The sequence below is a fragment of the Bos mutus genome, chromosome 20 (assembly GCF_027580195.1).
Source record: "Bos mutus isolate GX-2022 chromosome 20, NWIPB_WYAK_1.1, whole genome shotgun sequence".
Taxonomy (NCBI): Eukaryota; Metazoa; Chordata; class Mammalia; order Artiodactyla; family Bovidae; genus Bos; species Bos mutus.
Genome location: NC_091636.1, coordinates 29617956 through 29631223, shown reverse-complemented (window position 1 = coordinate 29631223; position 13268 = coordinate 29617956). Strand labels below are relative to the sequence as shown.

Below are 13268 nucleotides of genomic sequence, written 5' to 3'. Positions count from 1 at the left end.
AGTCCGCATGGGAATTCGTGGGGAAATGGTGGGGGGCCGAAGGGCTAAGATGGGGGCCTGCGGGGCGGGAGGGAGGCGAGCCTCCCCGCCCGGCTCCGGGCCGCACTCGCCGGCAGCGCGCAGCCGGGGTGGCCGCGCTGCGGGCCCGTCGTCCGCGTCCGAACCGCGCAGCGCGCCCGGCGCCGGGAGTCTCCGGCGGGGCCGGCTCCCGTCTCCCGCCCCATCCGGCGCTTTGTCCCCGCACGGGCGGCGGGCGGCCCCTCGGCGTCCCCGCCGCGGGCTGAGGGGCCGCGCTGACAGCCCCCGCCCCCCGCCGGGGCGGCGAGCCCGCGAGTCGGCGCGGCCGACGACCCGTCGTCACTCGACGGGCTTCGTCCAGGCGGGACGCAGCAGGCGGAGGTCCGAGGACGCCGGCCCTGACCGCGGAGCCGCCGCCACCGCCCGAAGCGCCCGCAGGCCGAGGTCAGGCGGAGAAACTCTCGGCCTCCGAAACCCACACCATGTCCAACATCCTTCTCTTACCCAGAAATTCTCAACGAAATGCGCCATGACCATCGTGCCGCTGCCGACGCCGCGCCGGGTTCCGTGTCCGCGCCCTCCCGCCGCTCCGTAAACACGGGCCCGGCCCCCACGGCGCCCCCGCCTTTCGCTGCAGCCGCCGCCTTCTTCCCGGAGACCTGCCCGCACCCTCCAGGGCGCATGCGCCACCTAGCGGCTGCCGCCGCGGGGCGAGCCTTCAAACGCCCAGGCTGGGTTGCGCATGCGCCCTAGGCCCCATTCCCGGGCTTTTCGTCCTCTTCCTCTCTGCCCAGCGCTGGCGCGTCGGAGAATGAGTATTCTTTTTGGAATGGTGGCTAACCCGGCCCCGGAGCATCACCCGGGAGACTGCCCGCCCCCTTCGCTGTGCGATGGGTACCGGCATAGGGACGGAGCGAAGAGAAGGGTCGGCCAGAAACAGTGGAACCCACCGCCAGGCTGCCTTCTCTCTCCCTCCTCAGAAGACTCGCTTCCTGAGCTTTCGAGGATCTCGGAGAGGGACCCAAGTTGGGGCCAACTGGGACGGGGGAAACTTGGCTTCTGGCCAACCGGAGGAGACTCTGAGAAATGGTCAACAGGGTGCCTTTCCTTGATAGGGAATTAAGAACCAAAACAAAACTTTCCGAGGCCGGAAAAGGAGGAAACGCCCTGGAGCCAGAGAGCTGCCCGAGACCCAGGCACCCAGTCCGAGGCCGCTGACCTGCAGCACGCCCGGAGCAAACCGGCCGGGACTGCCGACTGCAAGAACGTGACCCAAAGCCGACGATTTTTCCTAACTCAGCCAGTTTTGTCTCTTTTATTTTTTTCTTGCAGCACTTGTTCACATAAGTCCATGGTTCGCTCAGCAACTTGTACGTTTTGGAAAAAGAAACAAGTTCAAACACGCCTCGGCATTTAACACAGACACCAAATCTCCTTCCCACGCCGTGCTTTCCAGAGGGTAAGGGGAAAAAAATTAAACCAGGTCAGTTAGGTCCAAAATATGCAGTTGTTGAAGCCAAGCCGGACAAACAGATTTAGTGTAACTTTAACTGTACATTCATGGCACACCTCTTCAGATCTTGTGACTTCAAACATGCGGAACACTACACCACTATTTCTTCATGGCAAATAATTTACATCCTCAAAGTAAGAACCAGACAGTGCTTTTCACAAGGATGTTGCTGTGAAGGGTAGTTAAGTAGGAATCATTGGATAATGGTATTGTGATTATATCTTACAGAAATAAATAGGATATTATAAGACATCTAGGCTTCCCTGGTAGCTCAGTTGGTAAAGAGTCCGCCTGCAATGCAGGAGACCCTGGTTGGATTCCAGGGACTGGGAAATCCGCTGAAGAAGGGATGGGCTCCCCACTCCAGTATTCTTGGGCTTCCCTCGTGGTTCAGCTGGTAAAAAATCCGCCTGCAATGTGGGAGACCTGGGTTCAATCCCTGGGTTGGGAAGATCCCCTGGAGAAGGGAACGGTTACCCGTCCAGTATTCTGGCCTGGAGAATTTCATGGACTGTATAGTCCATGGTCGCAAACAGTCGGACACGGCTGAGCGATTTTCACTTATAAAACACCTAGGATTTGCTTTAAAATGAGTCTTTGAGGGAGGAGGAATGGGTAGAGGTATAGATGAAGACTGACCATCAGTGGGTAAGTCTTGGAGCTAGGCATTGGAAATGGGGTTCACTTTACTATCCTCTTTTTGGTGTATATGCTTTTTCCTTTCTTTAAAAAGTCTTCATAGCACTATCAGTTACACCTAGTTTGGAAGAAAGTCAAACTTAGAGGTTTGCTATAATTCTCTAAGCCAGTATTCTAGCACTGTCTTTCTTGATGCTGAAGAAATTCTAAGAAAAATTCAGCCACCTAGCGCGCACGTACCAAGTCACTTAAGTCCTTTTGGACTCTGCAACCCCAGAGGGCCTCCTCTGTCCTTGGGATTCTCTGGGCAAGAATACTGGAATGTGTTGCCACACTCTCCTCCAGGGGATCTTCCCCGACCCAGGGACTGAACCCTGGGTCGCTTATGTCTCCTGCGTTGGCACGTGGGTTCTTTAGCACTGGCACCACCGGGGAAGCCCACAGCCATCTAGATCACCCTGCAGATGAACGTGGCATTAAATTCCCAGTTTCACTAACCACTACGGCACTTAGACCTAGACAGGAGGGGCCCTTATCCTGGACCCCATGCTTTAAAAGACCTTACATATCACAGATTTATTAAAAAACATGAGTGCCTCTCCTACAGATGCTGAACTCTGGCCCTTAACTATCAGTACCCTCTCCCATGACCAGTACTATTCAGGCTCCTAGGAAACATTTTGGATCTCTTGCCCTTTATCTTCAAAACAAAAGGTAGAACTCCAAATGCAGTGAAAATTTGTGGGTGCTATAGCTGCCCATATCAGAGATAGAACTGCTTTGGAGTTACGCAGAATCTGAGCAGCAGAAGCAGTTAGGTAAATCAGAAGACAAATTAACTTGTGAAGGCTTCCTCTCAGCTGAGTGCAATAAATACTTGCATTACAAAGTTGTTTTTTTTTGGGTTTTTTTTTTTTTTTTTGCATAACAAAGTGGTGTCTAGTACAGATTTTCCTTGTTTTACTGTTCCAATCTATGATTCCAACACCAACAATTTTGCACAGTATTCAGAGTTGCACAAGGTACACTGACTTCCACTTCGTACTCTTCACACTGTTCCCATGTATATCAGAGGCCATGAAGAGAAATCTTCTATATATTTTGGGTATCTATTGATACAAAATTCATCAGGCTCAAAAAACCATATGCTATAATCGCCTGGTATTTAAATTGTGGGACTTTACAGTGAATAGTGATTAAGGTCACTAATCTTCAGACAAGATGGTGTAGTAGAAGAATGTGGATAGCATTAACCACATTCTGACATCAAGTGAAATTTCCAAGGATGCAGAGTGTAGATAAGGCCCTGAGCCGGTAGCCTCACTCATGCCTTAAAGTATTTGTGCCCCACACACTTAAGCCTCACTTATCCAAACACATTCTGAATGTATTAAATACGTAGATAACAACAGTGTTCCACTCACTCCTGCCTATAATACCCAGCACTTAATTGTCACTCAGTAACTGTTCAGTGCAAGAATAGATGAATGAATGAGCATATTAGAATGTCGGGGTGGATGGGCTTTGGCTTTTCAGTAATTCCATTCTGATTTTAATAACTCAGACTTTTAATTGTGCTAGATCTTAGCGCTTATAAAAATGTCGTTATTTAAGTTCCACTTGACTTGATTTCCTCACATTACTTTAAATATTTTCAAAAGAATTTGGAGGGGCTTGAGGATACTTATCAAAGTATAAGCTACTTTTGTAATAAAAATAAAACTGAAATGATAATATTCAAGTTTGGCTCTGGCAGGAGATCTTCTATTAGGAAGAGGCTGCTAAACAGTTTAGCCTTCAGTTTTGGGTTGACCCTCACCTCCAGAATCTTCTCCCTCTTAGCAGCTCTCTTTAATTATACCTGCTATCCATATGTTGGCTTCCAGGGGATGCTCCTGTTCACCATTAAATCTCTGGCTCAAGCAATTATGTTATAGCCCCGCTAAAAAGAAACAACAAACCCAAACTGGAGTCATGGTGCATTTCATGGAGAATTTTGGGGTGACAGAAGGATTTTGGAAATTATGTGAGTGTGGGAGTCCCAGGGTTTCTGCCCTTGACCTCAGCCTGTGGGGGCTTTGGGCAGTAGTAACCTCAGTACTTGCGGGCTCACAGCCCTTGTAGAGGGCTGGAGGATCTCAGTGTGGGGCTCCTTTACTAGTTTCATCCATTTCCCCAGCCCAAAGAGCCATGAGAATTGTTGGTGGTTTCCTACTGGGATCATACTGGGTTGGTTTAAAAACTGGACTAGGTCCAGTAAAAGCTACGGCTAATGGGGATTTTGGAAGCCAGAAAACCTAAAAAATTGGTGTCTATGGATTGTACATTTAAACATTGTACAGTGCTTGCCACCTCAAGAAAACTTCCACAATAAGTTGTTTATGGAATAGGTTGGTTGGATGCTAAGTTTCCCACCAGACTCAAGAAAATTTCTGTGCAACAAGTTATGCTGTAAAACACCCCACAGGTTCCAACACCACATGTATCTCTCTTAGGTGTTAGTTCAGCTCCACAAAACCAAAGGCCTAGTTAAAGAAATGGCATCCTTTATATCCAGACTTTGTTACCCAGCCAGGCTTACTTGCCTGACTTGTAGCAAGCCACATGCTGAGATGCCAAGGTTTGTAGCAGAGAAAGAGTTTATTCACAAGACAGCCAAGAGAGGAGATAGAACAAGTCCCAGATCTACCTCCCTGAAGGCAAGGGCCTTGAGATATCAATGGCATAAAGAAGCAAGGTGGTCTTAGGTGTAGGGAAAAGTGATTGGAGGTAGGGAAAAGGTGAGGTAGTAAGCCTCCTGGGCAGGTATATTTGGGTTACATGCTTCTTAGTGGGATGCATATTCAAAATTGGAGGTGATTAGCTTTATTCGAGAGTGGACTTTTCAGCCCTCTGACATCAAAAGGTCATTTCATCCAATACCTACACAGGCCCAGTTTTAGGGTCAGTGATCCCAAACAACTTTAGCCAACTTGAACTGGACAGGCTGACTGAGTTTCTAGGAAACAACTTAAGCCCCCATTGTAGTGACCTCATGGATTAGAGGTGTTAGCTAAGTGGTTAAAAAGTCTTGTAATATATTATCTAACCTATGTGAAGCTTGGAGAGTATACAATTAAAGAAAGAAGAATAAGAAAAAGGAATACATAAAGCAAGCTTCATCACTAAAGGCATGTTAGAAGAAGAGTTTTTAAACAAACCGTTCCTTTATCTGTTGTTCTGTAAGACACACTTGGGATTTCTTTTACGACATTAGCTTCTGTTAACTCTATGGGGCGTGGTTTCAAGTTGAATGTGCTACCGTCTGGCAATCTATTTATTTTATATCTGAAAACTATGGTCCCAAAGCTATAAATACCTACAAAATTGGCAAGATCTTACAAAGACGATCTAGAATTTTGTCTCCTGAGAATCTGACTTGGTAACTAACCATCAGGTTGGTGGTGGAGGGGTTCCCAAAATATGGCTGGACAGAGATGTGGATTGCACCCCATTTGCAGCCAGATATGGCGGGACAAAAATGCAGGTTAAATTCTGTCTATGCCTGAGATCCTGCCAAACTGCTGCAAACTCTCAGGGGATTTACAATCTAGAATATAACGGCCATGGTGAGCACTGTCCCACTTGGATAAGATTATTCAAAAAGTGCACTTAAAAGTAACAATTCTCACATAAAACAGTAGAATAATTATTTTAATTTGTATATAGAAGCCTCCAAAAGGCTTTATAATTCCAAAAAAATAGCTTCATTAAAAGATTCACTGTTAGAGACTAATGAAAGATTAAAGATATTTGAGGTACCTAAAACAAAAGACTGTAAGACTGACAAAACTCCTGCTCTCCCCGCTATACTCCTTTGAGTGCTCATTCTAGTCATCCTCTGTCTGAATTGTTTTTCCACTCTGAAAAGACTACATGACCACACACAAAACTCTGCCAAGTTAATGACCTGACAAGCACCCCTATATCTATCTTCAAAGGAGGGCCCCCATTTGGGCACTTCCCAAAGTTGTCTGGGACTCCAAGGGATTTTTCTGGTAAATTGCTGTTATTTCCATAATCATCAAAGGGAAAACTAAATATAAAATTAATGGAGAACTTTGCCAAATTCTGGTAAATACCAAAGCCCGCAGATGGAGTCCTGGGAAAGCCAGCAAAAGTTGGCTAAGTGTGAGAATTCTTACCAGAGTCAGCTCTCCTTAGATTTCAGTGTGTAGGTCCAAATGAGAAAGGAAGATATAATGTCATGTTATCCCCTCCTTTCCAAAACCAGACCCAGTGGTTATTGATCCTTTCTCTCCCTGGGACAGCTGTCATCTTCTTTTTGGTCATTATCTAAGTCTTTATTTTGGCCATCTTTGGGAGTAACTCTGAGATCTTGGCATGGTAATGTCTTTTGCACCTTCTTTGGGAATGCCTCCTAAAACCAAGGGATTGTTCAGTACTGCCAGAAATATTCACTGTTGTCCCAGCTGAAACCTGAGAAGATATCTGAAAAAAAACCTGAACTCTTGTAGTTTCCTCAAATATCTGATGACAACTCTCCAAACTAACATTTCCAGTTTTCTTCCACCCTTCTATTTTTGAATCCCTAAGAGCAAAGACTGCCCTCAAATTTCTCTGGAAGGGACTACACCAGGCTTTCTTCACTACCCAAATGACAACCAAACATCAAGAATTTGAACTCTGGATATACATCTCCTAGCTGAATACTCTTCCTGCCATCTGCTCCTGTGTAAATGCTGTACACCTTCAAATCAAATTGACTAAGAAAAGAAATAGCTGACATCAATGTAGACTGCTTCCACACAAGTTGCAAGATAAAGATTTCATATTTTAACTAAACATGAAACCTTCTCTTCTTCCCTTTACAAAGGATCTCAATGGCCTGCAAAATAATGATGTCACCCATATCTCCCAGGACATTGCTTAGAGGGGGTGATCTCTGGAATTTAGAACAACTTTTTATTTCGGGCCAGGAAAAGAACCTAACTGACTCTTGGCTTGAACAGGAAAATGCAGCACTCCCTGCAAATGAGTCCGGTAACAGTACCTTAGTGAAAGTGGTTTGTGCCCCCACAGGATTTATCTTTGCCTGTGATGATTATCATCCTCCTTGAGCCCGTGAATACCTAGAAGGCTGGCACATAGCCAGGCAATGCCTTTTAGGTTATCTAACTGTGCCCTTAATTGTCTAAAAACAAATTGAGACCTCATTGGTCAACTTCCTAGAATTTAAATTATCAAGTTTGAAAGGGCTGACCAAGAGGCATTCTTGTTTCAGTATTTACTTCTTTTGGTAGGGCTCAACTTCTCTAGTTATGAGTGAATACAAATTAGACTATAATCAGGAAGCTCTCCTTGACTCTTAAAAATATTGCAGTATCTGATGCAAGAGCAATAGCGCGTGTGTGTGTTCAGTCACTAAGTTGCGTCAGACTCTTTGCAGCCCCATGGGCCGTAGCCACCAGACTTCTCTGTCCGTGGGGTTTTCCAGACAAGAATGCTGGAGTGGGTTGACATTTCCTTCTCCAGGGGATTGTCCCGACCCAGGAATCGAACCCACATCTCCTGCGTCTCCTGCATTCACAGGTGGATTCTTTACCACTGGACCACGTGGGAAGACCATGCAACACAGACCTTTAGACAATCTGGCCAAAGTTCTTCTTGATAACAGGATAGCCCTTGATTATCTTTTAGCTAGGTCAGTGATCACACCATCGTGATTATCTGGGTCGTGAAGATCTTTTTCGTACAGTTCTTCTGTGTATTCTTGCCATCTCTTCTTAATATCTTCTGCTTCTGTTAGGTCCATACCATTTCTGTCCATTATTGAGCCCAATTTTCCTGGAATGTGAAGTCAAGTGGGCCTTAGAAAGCATCACTACGAACAAAGCTAGTGGAGGTGATAGAATTCCAGTTAAGCTATTCCAAATCCTGAAAGATGATGCTGTGAAAGTGCTGCACTCAATATGCCAGCAAATTTGGAAAACTCAGCAGTGGCCACAGGACTGGGAAAGGTCAGTTTTCATTCCAATCCCAAAGAAAGGCAATGCCAAAGAATGCTCAAACTACCGCACAATTGCACTCATCTCACACGCTAGTAAAGTAATGCTCAAAATTCTCCAAGCCAGGCTTCAGCAATATGCGAACTGTGAACTTCCTGATGTTCAAGCTGGTTTTAGAAAAGGCCGAGGAACCAGAGATCAAATTGCCAATATCCGCTGGATCATGGAAAAAGCAAGAGAGTTCCAGAAAAACATCTACTTCTGCTTTATTGACTATGCCAAAGCCTTTGACTGTGTGGATCACAATAAACTGTGGAAAATTCTGAAAGAGATGGGAATACCAGACCACCTGATCTGCCTCTTGAGAAGGTAGGTCAGGAAGCAACAGTTAGAACTGGACGTGGAACAACAGACTGATTCCAAATAGGAAAAGGAGTACGTCAAGTCTGTATATTGTCACCCTGTTTATTTAACTTATGTGCAGAATACATCATGAGAAACGCTGGACTGGAAGAAACACAAGCTGGAATCAAGATTGCCGGGAGAAATATCAATAACCTCAGATATGCAGATGACACCACCCTTATGGCAGAAAGTGAAGAGGAACTAAAAAGCCTCATGATGAAAGTGAAAGAGGAGAGTGAAAAAGTTGGCTTAAAGCTCAACATTCAGAAAACAAAGATCATGGCATCCGGTCCCATCACTTCATGTGAAATAGATGGGGAAACAGTGGAAACAGTGTCAGATTTTATTTTTCTGGGCTCCAAAATCACTACAGATGGTGACGGCAGCCATGAAATTAAAAGACGCTTACTCCTTGGAAGGAAAGTTATGACCAACCTAGATAGCATATTCAAAGCAGACATCACTTTGCCAACAAAGGTTCGTCTAGTTAAGGCTATGGTTTTTCCTGTGGTCATGTATGGACGTGAGAGTTGGACTGTGAAGAAGGCTGAGCGCCCAAGAATTGATGCTTTTGAACTGTGGTGTTGGAGAAGACTCTTGAGAGTCCCTTGGACTGCAAGGAGATCCAACTAGTCCATTCTGAAGGAGATCAGCCCTGGGATTTCTTTGGAAGGAATGATGCTGAAGCTGAAACTCCAGTACTTTGGCCACCTCATGCGAAGAGTTGACTCATTGGAAAAGACTCTGATGCTGGGAGGGATTGGGGGCAAGAGGAAAAGGGGATGACAGAGGATGAGATGGCTGGATGGCATCACTGACTCGATGGATGTGAGTCTCAGTGAACTCCAGGAGTTGGTGATGGACAGGGAGGCCTGGCACTGCGATTTATGGGGTTGCAAAGAGTCGGACTGAACTGAGCGACTGATCTGATCTCATCTTTTAGCTGAAAAAGATGGTGGTCTGTGCCACCACCACCTGCTGCAACCTTCTGAGGAAGTTGAAACTCAGTTACATACTATCACTGAACAAGCCATTTGGCTTTAGAAGCTGACTTCATCAAGGTGTCTTTTTTTGACTTACATGATTTTGATTGGTTTGGGTCTTGGGGGCCATGGCTCCAAAATATACTTTAGATATGGAAATGATCCTGCTTAAAATAATCATAACAATCTCTCTTGTGCATTGTATTCTAGTAAGAGCTTATCAAATGCATGTTCCTAGCTGCTAACTACCAAGCAAAATGATCTCCAAGCAAATAATCTCCCTAAGTTTGGAACATGGAAAAAGAAACAAAGGAGTGACCAACTTAAAAAATACAAGCCTGAAATGCAACCTGTGAATACCATATAAGATTCGGCAAGAAACAGGAATCAAGGAGAGCTGTGAGAACTATAGAGTGGTGGCTGAGAGTGGCGTTAAAGCTTTAAATGTTGGCCACATCTTTCAGTTAGGCTGAGTGTTTGATCAAAAGGGGGGAGTTGTTAAAAAGAAGCAACAGACCTCAAAGCAGGGTCACTTACACTAAGCCTCACTGAGATTTAATACCTAACTTAGTTGCAATTTCAGCCTCTCCCAGCAGTGGAATTTTAAACCAATGTCTGGAATTCCCTGGTTAGGGCTGGTGAGTTACCTGGTGGCTCAGCAGTAAAGAATCTGCCTGCTAATGCAGGAGACGTGGGTTTGATCCTCAGGTCAGGAAGATCCTCTGGAGGAGGAAATGGCGACCCACTCCAGTACCCTTGCCAGGAAAATTCCGTGGACAGAAGAGCTTGGCGGACCACAGTCCATGGGGTTGCAGAGTCAGATACAACTGAGTGACTAAATAATGACATTGCAGTTTCATCCTCTCCCAGGAGTGGACTTTTATTTTTTATTTTTTTTTACTGCAGATATTGTCATACATTATGTTACATATTATGATACAAATACATTTGAAACATTAACATATATGAAGACTGTTAAATCATTTACTATTTCTTTTGCAAAAAGATAACTTCTTGAGGCTTTCATACTTGTAAGAACTGAATCTGTTCTCATTTAGATCAAATCTTCGATCCTGTAGATCTGAGTCATCATCCACTGGTAAATGAGTCTATGCTGCTTCTGCTGCTGCTGCCAAGTCGCCCCAGTCGTGTCCGACTCTGTGCGACCCCACAGACGGCAGCCCACCAGGCTTCCCCGTCCCCGGTATTCTCCAGGCAAGAACACTGGAGTGGGTTTCCATTTCCTTCTCCAAAGGAGTGGAATTTTAAACTGATATCTGGAATTTCCTGATCAGCACTAGTGAGGTAATCTACCTAAGACCCCCAACTTTCCCCTAAAGGAAGGTGACCTTGCTTGAAATAATATAGTCTTTTAATGTCTTTGTCCCAGCCTCCTTCTGCTTATAAAAGCCTTCCATTTGCTGTAGCTCCTGAGAGCCTCTTTTATTTGTTAGCTGGGATGCTGAATTCATGAATCTTTTAATAAAGTCAATTATATCTTTAAATTTACTCAGCTGAATTTTTTCTTAACAGCTCAAAGCATATTTCAAGTGTTAAAACATACCTTGATAAGTAAAAGAGGAGAAATTAAAACAAAATAACTTAAATCCTCAATTCTCTGGTTTACGATATATTGAATATCTCTAAGATTTGAGAGCAAGTCACCCAGAGAACTTCCTTCTTTCATTCCTTAGTTGGATCTCCTATTTCCAATCCTGGATTCATAGCTCACAGAATACTAATCAACATTGAATTACAAGAGCCATTTCTTCATTATATAATTTAAAACTAGTTCTATTCCAGAAGAGTTGCCTGGAACTCTTTTTCTCATTTATTTTCAATATAATTTTGCAAATAAACTTCTGCTTCTTCCCAAGCTGAGAGTGGCAGAGAGGAAGCTCCTATTAAAAAAAAAAAAAAAAAAAACTCTCTTATTTCCTGCTAATTTCTTCAAGGAGCACCATCCTGTGTTAGATGCAGTAGTCCTTCTCTGTACTCATCTTATACTTGACAATAACAAGTGGTTAACAAAAAAAAAAAAAAAAAAGCTAAGCTCCATTAAAAGGCAGAGGAGAAACATGCAGGCCCCTGAAATCTGGTGTTCTCTCACTTTCCCCTACTCAATAGCAGCATAGTGAAAACAAAAGCTTTATGCAAAACAGAAAGAAAAGCACAAACTTGGCAGATGGTATCTAGAAAGGCTGCTCTCCAAGGGCCAGGAGGTAGAAACGTTCAGAATGCAAGATGGAGCTAAACATCACCCTCCACACACTCTTCTCTGTTCGAGCAGCTTGGTTAGGCACACCTCTTCTCTCTCCTGAGTGCATCTGGGACTGACTGGTCCTTGACGTGGCAGCACCTCTTCCTTCACAGTGAGATGAACTTTCCCAGGGACTCCCTTACCTTGCAATCTGTGAAAAAAGTACAAAATACCTGGTACGTTGTTCGGGGGTGATAGTGCTAAACCACAGGGAATCCAACAGGGATTTCAAAAATAAGGGAAGAGAGGACTTCCCTGGTGGTCCAGTGGTTAAGAATCTGCCTGCCAATAAAGGGGATGCAATGCAGGTTCGATCCCTGGTCCAGGAAGATCACACATGCCACAGGGCAACTAAACCTACGTGCCACAGCTACTGAAGCCCGTGTGCCTACAGCCTGTGCGCCCCAACAAGAGAAGCCACTACAAGGAGAAGTCTGCACAGGGCAACTGGAGAGTAGCCCCCACTCGCCGCAGCTATAGAAAGCCTGGGCACAGCAATCAAGACCAAGCACAACCAAAAATAAATAAACGAAAATTTCAAGATATAATAAATAAAGAGAAATTACTAAAATACAGACAGAAAGGTAATATATGACAAGTTAAAAACATGCAAAAATGTCTGTCATCAGTATTAAGGAGAAATGCAAAAGATAACACAGAAAATAAAGTTAGAAATATGTGAAAATGTATGTGTAAATGGACAAAAATCAAAAGAAAACATGGAAAATGTTTATGTTTTATGGTTGTCAGATTATGACAATTATTAAACATTTAAAACTTGTTTTATTGTAATAGCAATATGATTTAAAGAGCAATCATTATTCTTTGTTTTCATTTAATTATGACTATAACTGGGCCAAATCTTCCTTAAGTCTTTCATTAACTATCTCCTCGCTTTCATTTATTCAAGCAATAGACAATTATTGAGTATTTAATACAATGAAGAGTATTACTGCTCTTAAAAAATTCACAATGCAATATGGACTGATGTGTAAGACAATAGAGATGATTACAGTAATATAACAATTGCCCAGAAGAATACCTGGTATCTGGCTGGCAACCAATAAACATTTATTAAATGACTAAATCAGTGAATCACTTTATTCAGAGGAATAACCTCAAAAAAATTCAATTTGTGCTTTTTCTTTTCTTTTTATATATTTTTTTCTTTCTTTCCTTTTCCCCTCTCATTCTTTCTTTTACAAGGAAGGTGACAAGAGATTGTCTGGATTCAAAGAGGCTCTTTTCTGTTAGCTGGTTTGAGGTTCATGTGGGTAGTGGAGTCCAGAGCACATTCTGAAACTCAGTGCTTCTGGGACCAGGTAGCCTCCTCTGAGGTGGCTGTGTATGGCGACTGGAAGAATAGAGAGTAGAATAGGAACTGTAACCATCGGAACCCAAGAAAAGAGATACTTTTGGCTGAGCTAAGAATGGAGGAGTGG

General features: G+C 44.1%; 1 protein-coding gene across 1 annotated transcript in view; it reads right to left on the bottom strand.

Moving 5' to 3' along the window:
- FCHO2 (FCH and mu domain containing endocytic adaptor 2) overlaps positions 1 to 676 on the bottom strand; it is a 126038-nt gene extending 125362 nt beyond the window's left edge. The window contains exon 1 of the mRNA XM_070357584.1: positions 523 to 676. Within this exon, the coding sequence (XP_070213685.1) occupies positions 523 to 555 (33 nt within the window). The 5' untranslated portion in view covers positions 556 to 676. The remainder of the gene's footprint in view (positions 1 to 522) is intronic.
- Between the last annotated feature and the right edge of the window lie 12592 nt (positions 677 to 13268).